This window comes from Trichechus manatus, unplaced genomic scaffold (genome assembly GCF_000243295.1).
Source record: "Trichechus manatus latirostris isolate Lorelei unplaced genomic scaffold, TriManLat1.0 scaffold00014, whole genome shotgun sequence".
NCBI lineage: Eukaryota > Metazoa > Chordata > Mammalia > Sirenia > Trichechidae > Trichechus > Trichechus manatus.
In genome coordinates this window covers 19,897,625-19,918,486 of record NW_004443950.1, presented here as the reverse complement: position 1 = coordinate 19,918,486, position 20,862 = coordinate 19,897,625, and the positions used below count along the sequence as shown (strand labels likewise).

At 40.0% G+C, this 20,862-nt stretch overlaps 1 protein-coding gene across 1 annotated transcript in view; it reads left to right on the top strand.

The window, feature by feature from the left end:
* TDRD12 (tudor domain containing 12) overlaps window positions 1–20,862 on the top strand; it is a 96,024-nt gene that overhangs the window by 32,169 nt on the left and 42,993 nt on the right. The window contains exons 8-10 of the mRNA XM_023726941.1: window positions 11,146–11,243; window positions 11,846–11,922; window positions 15,190–15,270. Coding sequence (XP_023582709.1) covers window positions 11,146–11,243; window positions 11,846–11,922; window positions 15,190–15,270 — 256 coding nt within the window. The remainder of the gene's footprint in view (window positions 1–11,145; window positions 11,244–11,845; window positions 11,923–15,189; window positions 15,271–20,862) is intronic.

Here is a 20,862-nt window from a genome sequence, read left to right as displayed (position 1 = left end):
AAGCTAGAAATAGAAATACCATATGATCCAGCAATCCCACTCCTAGGAATATATCCTAGAGAAATAAGAGCCATCACACGAATAGACACATGCATACCCATGTTTATTGCCGCATTGTTCGCAGTAGCAAAAAGATGGAAACAACCTAAATGCCCATCAACAGATGAATGGATAAACAGACCATGGTACATACACATTGCATACAAGTACTGTTTGAGTCCCTGTTTCCAATTCTTTTGGGTATATACGTAAGAGTGAATTGCCTGGATCATGTGATAATTCAACTTTTTGAGGAACCACCAAACCATTTTCCACAGCAGAGGTACCATTTTGTGTTCCCAACAGCAGTACACAAGGGTTCTATTTCTCCACCTCTTTGCCAACACTTGTTTTTTGTTTTTTTTAAAATTATATCCATCCTAATGGGTTTGAAGTGGGATCTATCTCATTGTGATTTTGATTTGCATTTCTCTAGTGGTTAATGATGGTTGAGCATCTTTTCAGGTGCTTGTGGGACATTTGTATATCTTCTTTGGAGATAATGTCTGTTCAAGTCCTATGCCCATTTTTTAATCTTTGCCTTTTTATTTCAGAGTTGTAGAAATTCCTTATATATTCTTCATATTAAAACCTTACAGTATGTGATTTGCAAACATTTTCTCCTGTTTTGTGGGTTGTCTTTTCACTGTTTTGATAATGTTCTTTGATGCAGGTAAGTTTTTAATTTTGATGAAGTCCAGTTTATCTATTTTTCTTTTATTTCCTGTGCTTTTGGTCCCATACTCAAGAGATCATTGCCTTTTCCAAGGTGATGCAGATTTTCACCTGTTTTCTTCTCAGAGTTTTATAGTTTTATCTCTAGAGTTTTGGTCTTTGATCCATTTGGGTTAATTTTTGTATATAGCGTCAGGTAAGGGTCCCACTTCAGTCTTTTGCATGTGGACATCCAGTTTCCCCAGCACCATTCGTTGAGAAGACTGTCCTTTCTCCGTTGAGTGGCACCCTTGTCAAAAATCAACACATGAGAGTTTACCTCTGGGCTCTCAATTCTATTCTATTGGTCTATATGTCTTTCCTTATGCCAGTACCACACTGTTTAGGTTACTATAGCTGGATAGTAAGTTTGTTTTTTACTTTATTTTGTTGTTGTTGAGAATATATACAGCAAAACATAACCAATTAAACAGTTTCTACACGTACAATTAATTTAATGACATTAATTACATTCTTCAAGTTGTGTAGCCATCTCACCCTCCTTTTCTGAATTGTTCCTCCTCTATTAACATAAACTCACTGCTCCCTAAATTTACTGTTTACTCTTCCAAGTTACTATTGTCAGTTTGATTCCATATGGATAGTTCTTAAAAAGAGCACAGTGCTCAAGGCAGACATTTGTTAGTAATTAAGCTATACTGTTGTTTGGTTTAAAGAAGACTATAGAGGATGTTTTTGGTTTAAGGTTTAAAGATTATCTCAGAGCTGTAGTTTTGGGAGTGGAGCCCTGGTGGCACACAGTGGTTAAAGCATTTGTCTGCTGACCAAAAGGTCAGCAGCTCAAATCCACCAGCTGCTCCTTTGAAACCCTATGGGGCAGTTCTACTCTGTCCTATAGGGTCGCTGTGAGTCGGAATCAACTTGACGGTAACAGTAACGGGTAATAGTTTTGGGGGTTCATCCAGCCTCAGTGGCTTCAGAAAGTCTAGATTCCATGAGAATTTGAAATTTTTTTTTCTGCGTTTTCCCCCTTTTGATCAGCATTGTTCTGTAGAAACATTTCAGTAATGGTAGCAGGGTACCATCCAGTTATTCTGGTCTCATGGCAAAGGAGTCAGTTATTCATGGAGGCTATTAGCTACACATTTCCTCCTCTCATTCCCGACTCTCACTTTTCTTCTGTTGCTCCAGGTGAATAGATACCCATTGTATCTCCGATGGCCACTTGCAAGCTTTTTGAAGTTGGGAAGTATGAGTCTTCCATCTTTGTTCTTTTTTGTAAAAATTGTTTTGGCTATTTGAATTCCTTGAGATTTATATGAATTTTAGGATGGATTTTTCTGTTTCTGCAGAGAATGCTTTTGAGGTTTTGATAAGAATTGCGTTGAATCTGTAGATCACTTTAGGTAGTGTTGTCTTCTTAACAATAGTAAGTCTTCCAATTCATGAACCTGGGATTTTAAAATTTATGTTTTTTAAAATTTCTCTCAGCAGTGTTTTGTAGATTTTAGTGTACAGGTATTTTGCCTGCTAGGTTAAATTTATTCCTAAGTGTTTTATTTTTTTGATGCTATTGTAAATGAAATTTTAAAAAAATTTGCTACTCTGTTGCAGTAAAAATACAGCTGATCTTCATGTACTGATTTTAAATACTGAAACTTTGCTGAATTCATTTATTAGCTCTAACAGTTTTTTGTGAATTCGTCACAATTTTTTAAATATATGATTATGTCATTTGCCAACAGAGATAATTTTACTTCTTCCTTTCCAATTTAAATACTTTTTTTTTTTTCCTTTTTGCCTAATTTGCTCTGGCTAGACCTTCTAGTACTCTGTTTAAAGAAACAGTGAAAGTGGGCATCCTCCTATCATTTCTTAAGGGAAAAGTTTTCCGTTTTTCATCATTGAGAAGAATGTTAGCTGTGAGGTTTTCATATACAGCCTTAATCATGTGAAGGAAATTCCCTTCCATCTCTAGTTTATTGAGTGGTTTTATCATGAAAGGGTGTTGAATTTTGTGAAATGCTTTTTCTGCATCAATTGAAGTGATCTTTGACTTTTTTCTTTCATCCCATTCATGTGATTGATTTTCATAGGTTGAACCATCTTTATATTCCCAGAATAAATCCCAGTTGGTTGTGGTATATAATTCTTTTAATATACTGCTGAATTTGATTTTATAGAGAATATTTTTGAGAATTTTTGGATTTATGTTCATAAAGGGTATTAGTCAAAAAAGATATTAGTTCTTTTTTGTGGTGTCTTTTTCTGGCTTTGGTATTAGGATAATGCCGGCCTCAGAATGAGTTATGAAATGCTCCCCACTCTTCAATTTTTTGTAAGCGTTCGAGAAGGATTGGAAGTAATTCTTTAAATATTTGGTAGAATTCAACAGTGAAGCCATCTGATCCTTAGCCTTTCTTTGTTGGGAGTTTTTTGATGAGTGATTCAATCACCTTACTAAGGCATAGGTCTGTTCAGATTTTTATTTCATCTTGAGTCAGTTTTGGTAGATTGTGTACTTTTAGGAATTTGTGCATTTCATCTAGGTTGTCCCATTTCTTTGTGTACAGTGTTGATAGTATTATAATCTTTTTTATTTCTGTAAAATCAGTAGTAATGTCCCCGCTTTTATTCTGATTTTGGTAATTTGATTCTTTTCTCTTTTTTCTTAGTCAATCTAGATAAAGATTTATCAGTTTCATAGATCTTTTCCTAGAACCAGTTGCTAGTTTTGTTGATTTTCTCTAATGTTTTTTCTATTCAACATTTCATATTTCCATTCTAATATTGATTATTTTTTTCCTCCTTCTGGCTTTGGGTTTAGTTTGCTCACATTTTTCTTGTTCTTTAATGTGTACAGTTAGGTTTTTAATTTGAGATCTTTCTTTTAAATGTATGCATGTATAGCTATAAATTTCCCTCTTAGTACTGCTTTTGCTGCATCCTTCAAGTTTTGTTACGCAGTGTTTTCATTTTCATTCATCTCAAGATATTTTCTAATTTCCCTTGTGATTTCTTATTTGACCCATTGGCTGTTTGGGAGTGTGTTGTTTAATTTCCGCAAGTTATTGGTTTCTAGTTTTATTCTATTGTGGTCAGGAAAGATACTTCGTATTTATTAAGACTTCTTTGGTGGCCTAACATATTCTGGATAATGTCTCATGTACACTTGAGAAGAATGTGTATTTTGCTGCTGTTGGGTGGAGTATTCTGTATATATCTGTTAGGTATAATTGATTTATACTGTTCGTCAGGTCTTCTGTTTCCTTATTGATCTTCTTTCTGGTTTTTCTATCCATTATCGAAAGTGTGATATTGAAGTCTACAACTATTACTGTAGAACTGTCTATTTCTCGCTTCAGTTCTGCCAATTTCTGCTTCATGTATTTCGGGACTCTGTTGTTAGATGCTTCTATGTTTATAATTGTTAAATTTTCTTGTTGTATTGAATCTTTTATCAATATATGTCTTTCTTTGTCTCTTAAAACTTTTTTAAATATAAAACCTGTATTGTTAGATAATAATATAGCTACCCCAGCTCGCTTTTGGTTACTATGTGCATGAGATATCATCTTAGGCTAGGTTCTCTAGCGAAGCAAAACTAGTGAAGCGCGCACACACACGCACACAGAGAGGGAGGGAGATTTAGGTCGTGGAAGTGGCTCACGGTTGTGGAGGCTGGCAAGTCCTAAAGTCCATGGATCAGGCTTTGACTGGAGGGTTTTCCTGACTCGTGTGATTGCAGGGACTAACATATCCAGAATTGGCAGGTCAGATGACAGGCTGTTAGCTCACAGAGCTGCAGAGCTGACACATCCCAAAGTCTGCAGATCAGACTACAGTCTGCTGGCTCAGGTCCCATGAAAGGAGGTCAGATGATGACAAACTGGAAACAGGATCCAGAGCACGCAAGTGAGCTTTGCCAGAACGTCCATATATATATTGGGTGCAGGCCACACCTTCAGTGAAACTCCCCTTACAACTTATTGGCTGATCATATCAGATGACATCCCGGAGGTGATTATATCACAAAATGGAGGATAATTACATCAGTTCACAAAAACGGAGGATAATTACATAATACCGAGAGTCGTGGCCTAGCCAAGTTGACACATAACATTAACCATCACAGATACCCTTTTTCCATCCTTTTACTTTCAGCCTTTTTGTGTCCTTATATCTAAAGTGAGTCTTTAGTAGACGGCATATAGACAGATCCTGTTTTTTCAATCAAATCTGCTAGTTTCTACCTTCAAATGTTTTATTGTTGTTAGTTGCTATCAAGTTGACTCCCCCACTCATGGTGAACGTATGTCTAGCAGAACGAAATGTTGCCTGATCCTGCACTGTCTTCATGATTTTTGGTATGTTTGAGTCAGTTGTTGCAGTTATTGTGTCAGTTCATCTCATGGAGGTTTTCCCTCATTTTTGCTGGCCCTCACTTTACCAAACATGATGTCCTTCTCCAGCGATTGGCCGCTCCTGATGGTGTGTCTAAAATAAGCGAATTGAAGTCTTGAAAAATATTCTGTGATCCATAGAGTTTTACTTGGCTAACTTTTGGAAGTAGATTGGCAGACCTTTCTTCCTGTTCTGTCTTTGGAAGCTCAGCTGAACCCTGTCCACTGTGGGTGACCCCGCTGACATTTGAAATACTTGTATCATAACTTCTAGCATAATAGCAACATGCAGGCCACCACATTATGACAAAGTGATAGACAGGTGGTGTTCCCTTTTATTAAGAGAGTTTACATTTTATGTAATTACTATAAAGAAGGATTTATATTTTCCATTAGCCATTTGTTTTTTGTATGTCTTACATGATTTTTATTCTTCAAGTCTTTTATTATTGACTTTTTTTGATTTAAGTTTTTTTAGTGTACCATTTTGATTCCCTTGCTTTCTGTATATTTTTAAATTATTTTCTTAGTAGTTACCTTGGAGACTACAGTAAACATCTTAAATTTCTAACAATCTAGTTGGAATAATAATTTAGCTTTAATAGTATACAAGCTCTCTGCTTCATCCCTTCCCATTTGTATTGTTACTGTCACAGATTGTATCATTATTTATGCAGGTTAATATACATTTATAATTATTTTACATACTTGGCTTTTATATAAGAAAAATAGAGACATAAACCAAACCAGAAGTATAATAGTACCAGCCTTTATATTTATCTATGTAGTTATTTTTACCAGTGTTCTTTATTTTTTCTTATGGCTTCAAGTTACTCTCTAGTATTCTTTCATTTCAACCTGAAGCACTCCTTTTAGCATATCACATAAGGCAGGACTCCTGGTTATATATTCCCTGAACTTTTGTTTATTTGGAAACATCTTAATTTTTCCACCATTCTTGAAGGATAGTTTTGTCAGATATAGAATTTTTTCAGGACTTTAAATATATTATCCCAGTGCCTTTTGGCCTACATGGTTTCTTTTTTTTTTCTTTTTTATTGTGCTTTAAGTCAAAGTATACAATTCAAGTTAGTCTCTCATACAAAAATATACACGCACTATTATGTGACCCCAGTTGCTCTCCCCACGCTGTGACAGCACGCTCCTTACCATGTGGATTTCCCGTGTCCACTCAATCAGCTCCTGTCCCTTTTCTGCCTTCTCATCTCGCCTCCAGACAGGAGCTGCCCATTTAGTCTCACTACATGGTTTCTGAGGAACGATTAGCAGTTAATTCTATTGAGAATCCTTTCTGTATGACAGGTTGCTTCTCTCTTACTGATTTCAAAAATTATTCCTTTGTTTTGGATTTCAACAATTTGACTTTTCCTGCTGGGAGTTAGTTGAGCTTTTTGCATGTATGTATTTATATCTTTTATCAAATTTGGGGAGTTTTAAGTTATTTTTTCAAATATATTTTCTGCCCCTTTCTCTCTCTCCTCTCTTTCTGGGACTCCTATGATGTGTATGTAGATACACTTGATGATGTCTTACAGGTCCCTCAGGCTCTGTTCATTTTTCTTCATTTTTTGCCTGTTCAGATCTGCTGTTGAGCCCGTCTAGTGAGTTTTTCATCTTAATCATTGTACTTTTCAGTTCTAGAATTTCTGTTTGGTTCCTTTTCATAATCTCTAACTCTTTTTTTATATTCTCGTTTTATTCATAATCATTTTTTTGATTTCCATACTTCATTGTCCATGGTTTGCTTTAGCTCATTGAACACATTTAAGGCAGTTCATTTAACTTTTCTGACTGATGAGTCCAGTATTTGGCTTTCTTGGGGATGATTTCTGTCAATTTTTCTTTTCCTGTGAATGGGCCATAATTTCCTGTTTCTTTGTATGTTTTGTAACTTTTTCTTGTAAACTGGACAGTCTGAGTATCATATTGTGGTAACTTTGGAAATATAATACTTCCATTCTATAGGGATTGTTGATTTTTGCTCCATTTTTGACTTTTCCAAATTATTTTGCAAAGGGTATTTTCCTTGTGTGTGGTCACTGAAGTTTCTGTTCCGTTATCTCTGCAGTTAGCATCCTAACAAAGATTTCCTTAAATGCCTGACTCCCAAAAGAGGGAAAAATACTGTCTCTTTAAACCTCCTTGGCAGATGCTTTTGGGAAGCTATTTCAGCTCATGGATTTGGAATGATAGCCAGCCTCTGTGCTGACCCCTCAGTAATCAAAAGCAGCAGTCAAAATGCTCACCCCCCATTTTTGTAAGACAAGGTCCTTATTGCCCAGCCTGGCAGCAGCAAATCATACCACAAACATGGGCTGCTGGGCTGCCATCTCCACGGCTGCATGCTCTAGGGCTGGGGAGTAGAGGATGGTAGTCCTACATGAAACATGAAAATTCATCAGATGTTAAAAAAATTTACCAGCCTCTTTGTCAGGCTCTACCCTGGATGCTGCAGATGTTTAGCTAGACTCCAGAGTTCCAAAACAGTTACTTTGTACTGCTCAGTAGTACATGGAGGGATCAATTCCTAGAGCTTCCTATTTAGTTATTTTCTGTGATGTCACCTAATTGGTTCTTTTTTATGTCTCCTTATTTTTTCATATGCATCTGTTTTGTTAGAAGAATACTATTCGTTTTTAAATCTCTGTATATTTTTATTAGATTTATTTTAGAGTCCTCTTCAGACTGCAGTTATTATCTCCATTTCCTCAGGTGTGAATCTCATCCTTTCCCTTGCCTGTTACTATTTTTACCAGTTATGATGGCATTGAATTTTTTTGTAGACTTCATGATTTTTGCTTGAGAGCTTGTCTAGTATGGACATTTTCTCTTGATGTATTTCCACTACTACTAGCGATCATGGCTCCAGATCAGATTTTCTATTTTAGGCTGAATGCTCACACCCTGAAGAGATAATGTAATTCCAGACCTCAGAATCATATAATATGCAGACCTGGGCTCCAAATTGCTTTTAAGAAGAATTAAACCAGTTTACAATATCACCTTGCACTTACAGTGTTAGCTGTGGTTATTTCAATAATTTATATTATTTAATAGGTAAAAAGTGTGCATTATCATTTCAATGTGTATTTGTTTTATTAGGGGCCCTGGTGGCGCAGTGGTTAAGAGACCAGGCTGCTAACCAAAAGGTCAGCAGTTAAATCCACCAGCCACTCCTTGGAAACCCTAGGGGCAGTTCTACTCTGTCCTGTAGGATCACTAGGTGTTGGGATCGACTTGACAGCAATGGATTTTTGGGTTTTTTTCTCTTATAAACAGTTAAGAGTGAGAAGTTTTGTAGAAGTGCCTCAGTAGTTCACTTATATATGATTGCTAGTTGAATTTCTTTTGTTTTTCTTTGAAGTCACACCTCAAGTTTTTACCCATGTAATTATCCAGCTTGATTATCCATATTATTTGCTAAATAACTTTTGCACTTTCCAGAAGTCAGGTTTAGAGGAGAAGGATATTTGAAAGAGTCTGCTATAAAATTTTGGTACCTCTTTTGAGTTATTCAGATTTAGCCTGTTTTCACATACTTTTTTTTTTTTTTAAATTGTGCTCAAAAGTTTATACATATATCGTGACATTGGTTGCAGTTCCCACAACGTGACAGCATGCTCCCTGTTTCCACCATGGGCTCCTTGTGTCCATTTGTCCAGTTCCTGTCTCCTGCCTGCCTTGTTGTCTTGCTTTTGGACAGGAGTTGCCCATTTGGTCTCGTCTATTTGATTGAATTAAGAAGGACATTCCTCACTTGTGTAGTTTTTTGTTTTATAACCAAAAAAAAAAAAAAACAAAAAACCAAACCCATTGCCATCAAGTCGATTCTGACTCATAGCGACCCTATAGAACAGAGTAGAACTGCCCCATAGAGTTTCCAAGGAGTGCCTGGTGGATTCGAACTGCCGACCTTTTGTTTAGCAGCCGTAGCTTTTAACCACTACGCCACCGGGGTCTGGTCTGTCTAATCTTTGTCTGAAAAGTGGGCTTCAGGAATGGTTTCAGTTCTGGGTTAGCAGAGTGTCTGGGAGCCATAGTCTTGGGGGTTCTTTCAGTCTCTGTCTGATCTTTTTTTGTGAATTTGAATTCTGTTCTGCATTTTTCTCCTGCTTTATCTGGGACTCTCTGTCGTGATTCCTGTCAGAATGGTTGTTGTTGGTAACCAGGGACCATCTGGTTCTTCTGGTCTCACGTGGTAGAGTCTCTAGTTCAGGTGGTCCTTTAGTCCTTTTGGCTAATACTTGCTTTGTGTCTTTGGTTTTCTTCATTATCCTTTGCTCCAGGTGGGATAGGACCAATAGGTGTATCTTAGATGGCCACTTGCAAGCTTTTAAGACCCCAGACACTACTCACCAAAGTGGGGTGTAGAACATTTTCTTTATGAACTGTATTATACTAGTTGACCTAGGTATCCCTCCGAGACTATGGTCCCCAGGCCCCAGCCCCAGCTGCTGGGTCCCTCAAAGTGTTGGATGTGTCTAGGAAACTTCTGTGCTTTTACTTTGGTCCAGTTGTGCTGACTTCCCTTTATATTGTGTGTTGTCTTTCCTTTTACCGAAGTTGACCCTTGTCTGCTACCTAGTTAGCGATTTCCCCTCCCTTCCCCTCCCTACCCTCGTAACCATCAAAGAATGCTTTTTTCTGTGTGTAAACCTTTTCTTGTGTTTCACATACTTTATCTACTATGTGACTGGAAGTGAGATTCATGATTGTGATCCTGAGTCATAGCTGGACTGAGTTTGGTATTCCAGTTACTATTGCTGCGCAGCCAGCCTCCCCAAACTTAGTGGTTTAAAACCGCAACCATTTTTTAATGCTCATGGATTTTCTCATCAGAAATTCAGAGTGAGCACAGCGGGAAGGGTTTGTCTCTGTTCCACGATGTCTGGGGCCTGAGCTGGGAACACTGGAAGACTGGTGGTAACTTGACACTTGTATTCATCTGAAGACTCATTCAGTCACATGCCTGGCTGTTGATGCTGGCACCTCGGGTGGGGCTGTCATCTCCACTACCGTACCCATACATGGTTGTTCCATATTGTTTCTTGGGCTTTCTCTCAGTATGGTGGCTGGATTCCAAGAGAGCAAGTCACAAGTACATGACATTTTGGCGATCTAGCGTTCAAAGTCACATAGCATCACTTCTGCTGTTTTTCATAAGCCCACCCAAGTTCATGAGAAAGGAATAGATCCTGTCTCTCAAAGGGAGGGGTGTCATAGTCACATTGTAAGGAGAGCATGTGTGTAGAAGATATTGTGACCATTTTTGGAAAATACAGTCTGCCATAGTTTGGAAACTAAATTATGTTCGATTCTTAGTAAGCGAGTAAAGGAAAATTTACAACGTTTTTTGACAGTAAAGGTTGAGATGAGATTTATTTTTTATTTTATTTAATCCCCTCTAGTAAGGTTTGAGGAGTCCTGGGGGCTCAATTGTTGTGCACTTGGCTACTAACTAAAAGGTCAGTGGTTCGAATCTACCAGTGGTTCTGTGGAAGAAAAGATCTGGTGATCTGCTCCTGTAAAAACTGCCCATTGCCATCGAGTCAATTCTGACTCATAAAGACCCTACAGTACAAAGTAGAACTTCCCTATAAGGTTTCTAAGGCTGTAAATCTTTATGAAAGCAGACCGCCCGTCTTTCTCCCTTGGAGTGGCTGATGGGTTCAAACTGCCGACCTTTCGTTTGGCAGCTGAGCACTTTAACCACTGCCCCATCAGGGCTCCCTTCTGTAAAGATTACAGCCTAGGAAACCCCATGGGGCAGTTCTGCTCTGTCCTGTAGGGTCACGATAGTGTTGCAATGAGTTGAAATTGACTCATCGGCGCGATAACAACCACAACAGTAGTTAGGTTTAATGTAAAATCATGTTCCCTGATAATTTCACGTATTGAGATTTTATCATGGTACTTGCTCTTATTATAGTCCTGTTCTGTCCTATGTTCTATTTATTAATAGCACTCTTTTCAAGGTAGCTTTTATATCACTGTTTTTAATTTGCAGATAAAGCTGTAAAATGTAATACGGAACCAATGAAAGATTCACCTAAAAAGAAAGCTGAAAAGAAGCAGCAGTGCGTCCCTTTAAAAGGTGTAAACGAGGTTGTATTTTTAAATTGTTTATTAAATATATAATTCTTAAATGTTAATTTTAGAATATCTCCCTTAAAATCTACTAGGAACCAAAAAATATGTCTTCTTTTCAAAAATCCTTAACTATGCCAGTTACATTCATGAAAAAATATAATTGAATGTTTACTCTATTGTAAGAAAACAGGGTAACTCCAGCTTCCCTTTAGTCAAGCCCTTGTTCTTGGCCTAGTAAAACCTCTCCACAAAATCAGGTGTGTCTTTCATTTTAACAAGAGGGTAAAAATCTGAGATTCTGGGAAACTCTTTTAGTTAGATTCAAGTGTAACCTGTCCCTCAAGTCCTTCTGACAAGACAGGTGAAAGTAATGGCAGGCGATTTTAAATACCGCTTATCTGAAATGCTGGCTGCTTGCTGTTTGGACGCTTGAGTCTAGTGGTTAAAGCAGTGGTGTTATCACCCCGCTTTTCAGTTCTTTGCTTCTCCATATCTCTGTGAGTGTAAAGATGGTCTGTGGTGGCTGCTTATGAAAATAATTCCTGTGGAATTTTGGCTCTTCAAGAATGCCCATCTTGCTAGCATAGATACTCTTTCTGAAAAATATTTTTTTACAGTATGTTGAATCATCTGCATACTGGCCAACAAGAAGAGGCATAACCATTTATGCTGATCCAGATATTCCAGCAGCAAGGTATGATTTGAAAATTCAGCGATAATTGTGGACTAGAGACTTAAGTGTAATATTTTCTCGTACAGTGTTCTGTAAGATTGATGACAGAAAAATAATTCTGTTTCAAAAAAGGAGAAAAGGGTGGCCCAGGAAATTTTGATTTAACACATAGTAATTTAAAAGAAAATGCTTGGCAACTGGTTAGCAGCACAGTTGACCGAGAACTGGGAGTGGCTCTAGAGTCTGCTTGTCGGACGGGAGTCCCCTTGTTTCCTTGTTGCTGTAAGGCAGATCCCAGGAAGGTTGGCATGGAATTGTCTCGATGTAAAGGGTGGGTAAATGTGGGCCAGACGGCAACAAGCTGATTGGTTACAAGTTGGTAGAAAGCAAAGAATAGTTTGTTATCTTCCTGAAGGTGAATTTCAAAGGTTTGCCTACAACCCCGTCCTCATCAAGATACACATCAGTGACGTTAATGAAATCACAGACATGATATATCACTTCATGTGTAGTATAAGAACTTAAAATATACCTCCGTTTCTCTCCCTCCCTCCCCCCGCCTTTAGATTATTGTTACACATTTTACTTATACATATGTCAGATTCTAGAATACGTTGTCGCCGCTTTTGTTTAAACGGTTCTCTTTTAGAGATGTTAAATAATAAGAAAAACATCTTACGTATTTAACCGCGTAGTTAGCATCCAGTATGCTTCACTTTTTTTGTATAGATCTGTATTGCCATTTGATATCATTTCCTCCTGCCTGTAAGGACTCGTCTGTAATATTTCTTGTATTGCAGGTCTGCTGGTGATGAATTCTTTCAGCTTGTACGTCTGAAGAATTATTTACTTTACTTTCATCCTTCAAAAAATATTTTTGCTGGTTATAGAATTCTAGGTTGACAGTTCTTTTCTCCTGTGTTTTAAAGATGTTGCTCCATTATCTTCCTGCTTGCGTTTTTCTGATACAAAATCTGTTGTCACCTTTTTCTTTCTCTTTGCAACATGTCTTTTTCCTCTGACTGATTTTAATACGTTCTCTTAAAAGCAGTTAAATTATTATATGGCTTGATTTTGAGCAGTTTAGTTATTATATGCCTTGGTTCCCTCATGTTTCTTGTGCTTCAGTTCCGTTGAGGCTCTACGTTTGTAGGTTTCTCTTTGTTTTTTGTTTTCCTCTTTGGGATGTTTTTTCAACCATTTCTACAAATACTTTTTCTATACCGTCTCCTTCTCTGCTTCTGAGACTGATGCCACAGCAAATGTCAGATCTTTTGATACTGTCCAAAAGGTCTCTGAAGTGATTTTTTTTTACTTTTTCCGTCCTTTTTCTTACTATTCTTCAGATCGAATAATCTTGCCGTCTGTCTTTATGCTCATTGACTCTTCTGTCATCTTCAGTCTGACACTGAGCTTGTCCAGGAATTTTTTTTTTTTTTAATTTCAGCCATTGTATTCTTTTCAATTTTAAAATTTTTCATTTGATTCTTTGTTTTATAGTTTGTATAGCTATAGAGTCACTGTGAGTCGGAACTGACTTGCCGGCACCTAACAACAACATAGCTGTGATGCTGAACAGATTATCGCAGATCTTCCAGACTAAGACAGACTAGGAAGGAAAACCTGCGGATCCTACTTCCAGAAATCAGCCAGTGAAGGAAAACTGTGCGGATCACGACGGTCCTATCCCGTTGTGTATGGGGTTGCTATGAGTTGGGGGCCCATTCAGCAGCACCTAACAACAGCATCTTTTCCCATTCAAGAGTGTTCACCTTTCCTTTATCTTATGAAACACGGTTATAATAGCTGCTTTTGGTTTGATTTTGATAATTCCTACTTCTGAGTCATCTTGGGTTTGACACTTGTTGATTGTCTTTTCTTTTGACAGTTGATCTGATTTTCCTGGTTCTTCACACATGAAGTAATTTTGGGTTGTATCCTGGATATTTCTGTTGAAATCCTCTGGAGAATGTTGATGTTGTTTGTGTGTGTTGCTTCAGTATGCTGTCACAGGTCAGTTAGGATCATGCCTCAGGATCTGTCTCACCCTCTGAGGATGGTGGTTGCAGTGTTAATTCAGTTTTCAGGCCTTTGCTGCTGCTTTGGGTCTGTTCTGCCTATGCTCCAATTGGGGTGATCCTGAAATTCGTGTTGGTTCATAAACAGAAATAGGAGGCCCCCCTTTCCAGCATTCTTTGTTTTCAGGATTTTCTTCCCATTCACCAGTTTTAGGTGCCCCTTCTCCCTGTTCCTCTGGCCGGAAAGATGGGTTTTTCTCTTGGTGCTGTGCCCAAGTGATTGGGGCCACTTTTGGAGCAAAGCTGCAAGAGGAATAAGAGAAAGAAATATGAAGGCTCTCCCCTGACCCCTGCAGTCTTTGGACCACGGGTCCTCATTTCCACACTTTTCTGTCTAGAGATACAGGTGTTCTCTTGGGTTTAGGGGACCATACTGCTGTTTACATTGCAGCAGGCGAGCTGGCCTTGGAGCAGGGCTGGGAGAGAAAAAGAACAGTGGGGATTCTCCACACTCTCTGTTTTAAACGGTCCCTTTTCCTGGTTTCTAATGAGAGAGAGAATTTATTCCATATATATATGTATATTTTATGTCTGTCTCTGTCAGGAGGAGCCTTGGTGGTACAATGGTTAAAGCACTTGGCTGTTAACCTAAAGGTCAGCCGTTGGAACCCACCAGTGGCTCTGCAGGAGAAAGGACCTGACAGTCTGCTCCCATAAAGCCTAGGAAACCCTATGAGACAATTCTGCTCTGTCCTGTAGGGTCACTGTGAGTCAGAATTAACTTGACAGCACACAACAGCAACACTGCCTGTTAGGGTGGCAGTTTGAACCCACCCAGCGACTCCACAGAGGAAAGGCCTGGTGATCTGCTTCCATAAAAATTATAGCTCAGAAAACCGCATGGGGCAGCTCTATTCTGTCAGATGGGGTCGCTCTGAGTCGGAATTGACTCAGTGGTACCTACAGCAACACACCTGTCAACTCAGCTCCACGTCCCAGGTCAGCGCTAGGAGACGGGGAGGACACTGTAAATGCTCCATGCTTCTGGTTGGTTTTCGAGTTTTGGCTTTTTCCTCGTCATTCTGTGCTGTATGCAAAGTTTTTCGTTATGATCGGCGGGAGAGAGAAGGAGGTTGTAGTGGGCTCACTCCATCCTGTTCAGCACTGGTGGTGTCAGAAATTATTTTCCTACTTAAAGGGCCAGTAAAGGTATTTTCAGGATTGGGGTAAATGGGTTCACAGATTTTAATCAACGCCTTTTGATTTCTAGTGTTTTATGTCAGAAGCCAAAAGAGAAACCACTGAGATTGGCTGAGAAGAAAGAATATGATGAGAAGAATGGCTGTCTCAAGTAAGGATGGTTTTCTTGGCCTGAATGTTTTATTGAAGTAATGGTAGCAGAGTTATAAGCAGGAGGAATTTGCATATGATTTCAATTTTAATTTCCAACTTGGGTTCCCATAAAAAATTATAATACAGTTAAGTCTCCTGTAACCTTTCTGTTTGACGCTTTGTTCTCATGTAAGTAGCCATTTTCTGTCTCCCCTGTCTCATTCTCTTGGGGAATTGAGAAATTTTATGAAACGAATTGTCTGTCTAGAGCTGATCTTTCAGGCTGTTCACTTTGTATGAGTTGGTGTTCACTTTCTCCGCCATTTTCTGGTGTTAAATAGGCCTGCCCCCTGCTGGTGAAAGTATTTAATTCTTCACAGTGTGGAGCTTTGGGATTTTTTTTTTTTTTTCTATCCTGTCAGATTCACAGAATATTCACTTGTAAGTTGCCAGCAGCAGAGTAATTATTTTATACTTATTTAAGCCACAAAACATTTCTATGCCAATTTTTGTGATTTTCGACCATACCAGCCTAAAAACCCTCTTGTTCTCCAGCTAACTGCGGCTGCTCTCAGGCCACCGGGTGACAGAGTTTCAGGCATTTCAGAGGTGGGTGGGTTGTGATGAATCCACCAGTTGACCTAGGATGACTGGGGGAGGGTGTGGACTGAAGCAACTGGGGCTACCCAGCTTTCCTAGCCAGCACGTGCCCTGCGGTATTCCGAGGCCAGGGCCTCTGAAGACTGCCGTGGAGCCCACAGATTTGGGGGTGGCTGTGAATGCACCTGATTTGACACCCCTCCTCCCAGAGCACCCCTTCACCCCCGTAACTGAAGGTTTTTCTTGTTACAAGTGGCTGTTTTCCTTGGGACCAAAAGGCCTTGCATTAGTCATGCAGCTCATTTCTTACTTTTATTACTTCAAATTATAACCTGATAAATTAATCCTGAAGTATTATATTGCCTTTTATTTTTGTATGAGAAGAGTCTGTCTCCTGTCCTGCTAAATGCCCTTTAGTTAGAATGCCCACCGGTTAAACGACATCAGTTATTCTGTCTGCCTGCTCTGAGTCTCAGAGAACCTTGAAGTGGTTCAAGACTAAACAGCAAAGGTGGCAGAAGGTGGTTGGTTCCTTAGGAACACGGTGATGACCGGGTGATCGTGCCATCTTTCTCCTTGACAAGAACAGCTGGTCCTGGGGTTGTGGGGCTGTGTCCGAGGCCTGTTGAGCCGTGTTTATGTCAGGTCCGGTCAGAATAGTGAAGGTAGCCTGGAAAAGAGACAGAGCCCAGCCTTTCCCAAGGACAGTCGGTCAGGGATTTGCAGGTGTCACATCCCCGTAAACTTAACATGGGATTATAATAGTGATACTGTGAAGAAAGAGGACACCATGACCTTGGCATGTTGCCAAAAATTCTGCCTGGCCTTAACGGTCACCTTAAGGGGGGTGTCCGTGTAGCCGCCTCTCTTTGAGGCCCATTGTTTCTCTGACACTGATGGCATTGCTCAGCCTGTCACTACCAGCAAGCCATTCTCTTCAGGATCTTTCTCGATGTCTCTCGCTTCAGACTTGTGTCCTTCACTATAGCTCATTCAGAAACCCCCAAATTTCAGTAAATCCAGAAAGAGGCCATCCCAGACTTGGTCCTCTTCCCCATTCTGGGATTACGTACTAGTTTCTCCCTTGTAATCCTGGATCCGGGGGTGGGGGTGAGGGTGGGGTAGAAGGTGTAAGGGCCCAAATCCAAAGGTTAAGGACCCACGTGGCAAATTTCTCTTTAGGGATTTTTGGATAGCCAAGAGAAGCTGGTCGCTATGAGTTGGAATTGACTGGACAGCAATGAGTTTGGTTTTGGTTCGGTAGCATAGATTGGGATTGAACCGTAACTTCTAACCTGTCATCAGTTGCCCTTGGGTATATGCTGGGAATGGTAGATAGCTCTTAACTCCGTTTGGTTGGTAGTGGCTGCCTGCAGCATAGTTTTGAAGAAGATTCTGAGACTGCAGCCAGAGGTACTGGGGAAAGTACTTATGATTTATGAAGGTCTTTGGTGTGATGTGTTGGCCCGCCTGCCACCTATTTGTCACCTCTGATATTTAATGTAAGCCTGGGGCTTTCTTTGCAGTTACCTGCCCTTCTGTCTTTTCTGTAATCTAATACTTACTATATTGTCTTAGTCATCTAGTGCTGCTACAACAGAAATACCACAAGTGGATGGTTTTAATGAAGAGAAGTTTATTTCCTCATAGTCAAAGTAGGCTAAAAGTCCAAATTCAGGGCGTCAGCTCCAGGGGAAGGCTTTCTCTCTCTCGGCCTTCTCATCAGTGTTCCCCCAGACTAGGAGCTTCTCGGCACAGGGACCCCGGTCCAAAGGACGCACACTGCTCCCAGCACTGCTTTCTTGATGGTATGAGGTCCCCCTGTCTCACTGCTCACTTCTGTCTTTTATATCTCGAGATTGCCTCAGGACACAATCCAGTCTTGTAGATCAGGTCCTGCCTTACTAACATAACTGCCACCCATCCTCCCTCATTAACATCATAGAGGCAGGTTTACAACATACAGGAAAATCACACAGTACCAGGAATCATGGCCCAGCCAAACTGATATACACATTTTTGGGGGGACATAGTTCAAACCGTGACATATATATTCTTTATTTTTCAGCTGTCTTCCTTAAACCCTTTTGGCATTTGCTTACTTTGTATTTTTGATCTGCCACTTTTAAGTGCGACTTACTTAAGATGGAAAATTTCTCTAAATGTATGTATTCTTTATAAAATTGTTTCCATATCAGACCACTTGAATGCCAGTGTTTATTTTTATTAAATAATATTTTATTATGTTTTCGGTGAAGGTTTACACAGCAGTTTAGGTTCCCATCACCAGTTTCTACATAAATTGTTCACAGACATTGGTTACATTCTCCACAATGCGTGAACATTCTCAGTATTTCCGTTCTGGTTATTTCATTTCCATTAATCTAGTTTCCCTGCCGTTTTACCTTGTCATCTTTGTTTTAAAGTGATTGTTGACCATTGGTCTCATATAGATGATTTTTTAAAGGAGCACAGTACTCATGGGTGATATTCTTTATTTTGTGAGCCAATCTGTTATTTAGCTAAAAAGTGACCTCGGGCCAGTTTTGGTTCAAGGTCTAAAGAGTTTCTCAGGACAGTAGTCTCGGGGGAGTCCTCCAGTTTCAACTGGTCCAGTAAGCCTTGCTTTGTTTTTTTTTTTTAGGAATTTGAGGTTCTGTTCCACATTTTTCTCCCACTCTATCAGGGTCCATCTATTGTGGCCCTGATCAGAATGGTCGGTAGTGGTAGCCAGGTGCCATCTCGGCTCTGGTGGTCTCACATTTAGGTCCTTGATAATATTTTGAGTCAATTTTCGTATATCCCTTTGGTGACCCATGGCCATACTGTATCCCAGCCACTTTTTATGCCTCTAGAGTTCTTCGGGAGTATACTTTTCTCGCTGAAAGTATTTGCCACCCTTCAGTGGGGACTTGCATAATGGCAGAAGGCAAAAGAAATGTTAGTTGAAGCAAAATACCTGGCGTATGAGGCTTGCAAGTAAGGTATTGCAGCCAGGAAGTGTGTAGTTGGGTAAAAATTTTGTCTCTTTCGGCTTTTGTACTCCTGGAGAGGCCTTGTAAGCATGTCTGTGGTTTCCTGTGTGATAATTCAGGAGCCCTGGTGGGCTTGGTTTTGAGTTTTTTGTGTCATATTTGAAGAACCAGAGGTTCCCCACATAACCTAATGGAAGGCGACCCGCCATATTTTCAGCCACCAAGCTTTATTGGGACACATGGTTGCCCATCAATCAGCAGGCTTGAGGATGCATAAACTTCAGTGGTAACCATGTAGTCCCAGATAATATTTCTCAAAATCCACGTTAACCAACCAAAAATTTAAACACACACCGTAACTCAGCTTATTTCCATTAATGAAAACACATGGTATAAAAAAAAAAATTCAAAGCAGAAAATAGGGTCACCAAAGGAATATGGTGTGAGATATGGATCCAATTTCATTCTTTTGCGTGTGGAAATCCATTTGTCTCAGCACCATTTATTAAAGTCCCCACTGAACGGACTTAGTACCCTTGTTGAAAATCTGTTGACCATAGATGTGTTGTTTTATTTCTAGACTCTCAGTTCTGTTCCATTGGTCTATATGTCTATCACTATACCAGTACCACAAATGGTTTGCACTTGACTACTTACTGAAAGGTTGGCAGTTTGAACTCACCCAGTGACACTGCGGAAGAAAGACCTGGCAGTCTACTTCCGTAAAGATTACAGCCAAGAAAACTCTATGGAGTTCCAGTCTAGTTTGTAACAGATGAGATCGCCATGCATCGAAATCGACTTGACAGCAACGGGTTTGTTTTGTTTTGTTTTACTAGTGCCGGACTGTTCTTATTTCTCTAGTTTTATAGTGTGCTTTGAGATCGAGAAGTGTGATTCTTCCTACTTTATCATGTCATCTGCAAAGGGGGATAGTTTTATTTCTTCCTTCCCGATTTGGATACCTTTTATTTCTTTCTCTTCCCTAATTGCCGTTTTTCATTTAAAATTTTTTTTTGTCTCTGTATGCTTGAGGTGTTCCTCAGATGTCTTGTGATCCTTGATGGTTATGCTGATATTTAAACATAGGCATCTGAGGAGCCGAGCAGGGTGTCTGAGCACATAGTGGCTTCTCGGCTGTGAGTCTGTGCAGTGAGCTGTCTTTTGGTGGGGCACCTCTGATGTCAGTCTGTGGAGTCTTTCCTCTGTGGCGGGGCGGATTTCCCAGGGAAGGCTCCTCCTGCCCTTTGCCCTAGGGATGAAGGCCTGCCTGCCAGTGTCCTGGGTGCTGAGTGGCAGAAGCTGATTAGGGTCTTATTATTTGGTAGTTGCTTGTTGGCTTACCCTCCCTCTTTTCAGACAGTGCCCCATCCTCAGTTATGCCTTGAGTGCCCAGGTCCTGAGTTTTTCTGTTTTATCCTCGCCAGAGAATCTCTGGAGGCATTCACCTGGCACTGAGAAGTGAGTTAGATGATCTCGGGATTTCTCCCTTTATTTTAGCCCACGCTGCACGCCCACAGTCAGAGGAGCCTGGTACCGCCAGTTCCCAAGCCTGTGAGGACTGTGCTGTGCAGACAGAGTTAGACCTCCCATTACTGGCTTCAGATTCAGCTTTCCTGGATCTTCAGGGTCAGCTACCACTTGTCCATCTGGTTTCTAGCTTCCAAAATTTTGTTCTGGAATATTGTCTCCTGCGGGGTTAACTTTATCCAAAGAATTTGGTCTTTGTCCTTTGCTCCCGAGACATAGCCTCGAAAACCTTGGATTTTCCCCCAAGACAATATGTAAGGGTTTATGACTCATGTTGGGCGGGAGCTGAGTATGCCAGAAGGACCCACCTTGTGCTGTCAGCCTGTGACATCAACCTAGTGACACCAGCCGACCTCAGGGGAGGGGCTAGAGTTTGCGTTACATAATGAGACCCTCAATAGAAACCCTAGACGCAGAAGCTCCATGGGCTTCCTGGTTGGTGATGGACATTGATACAGGTGGGAGGTTAGCATGCCCCTTTTTGGGATATGGAAGCTCCACTTTGG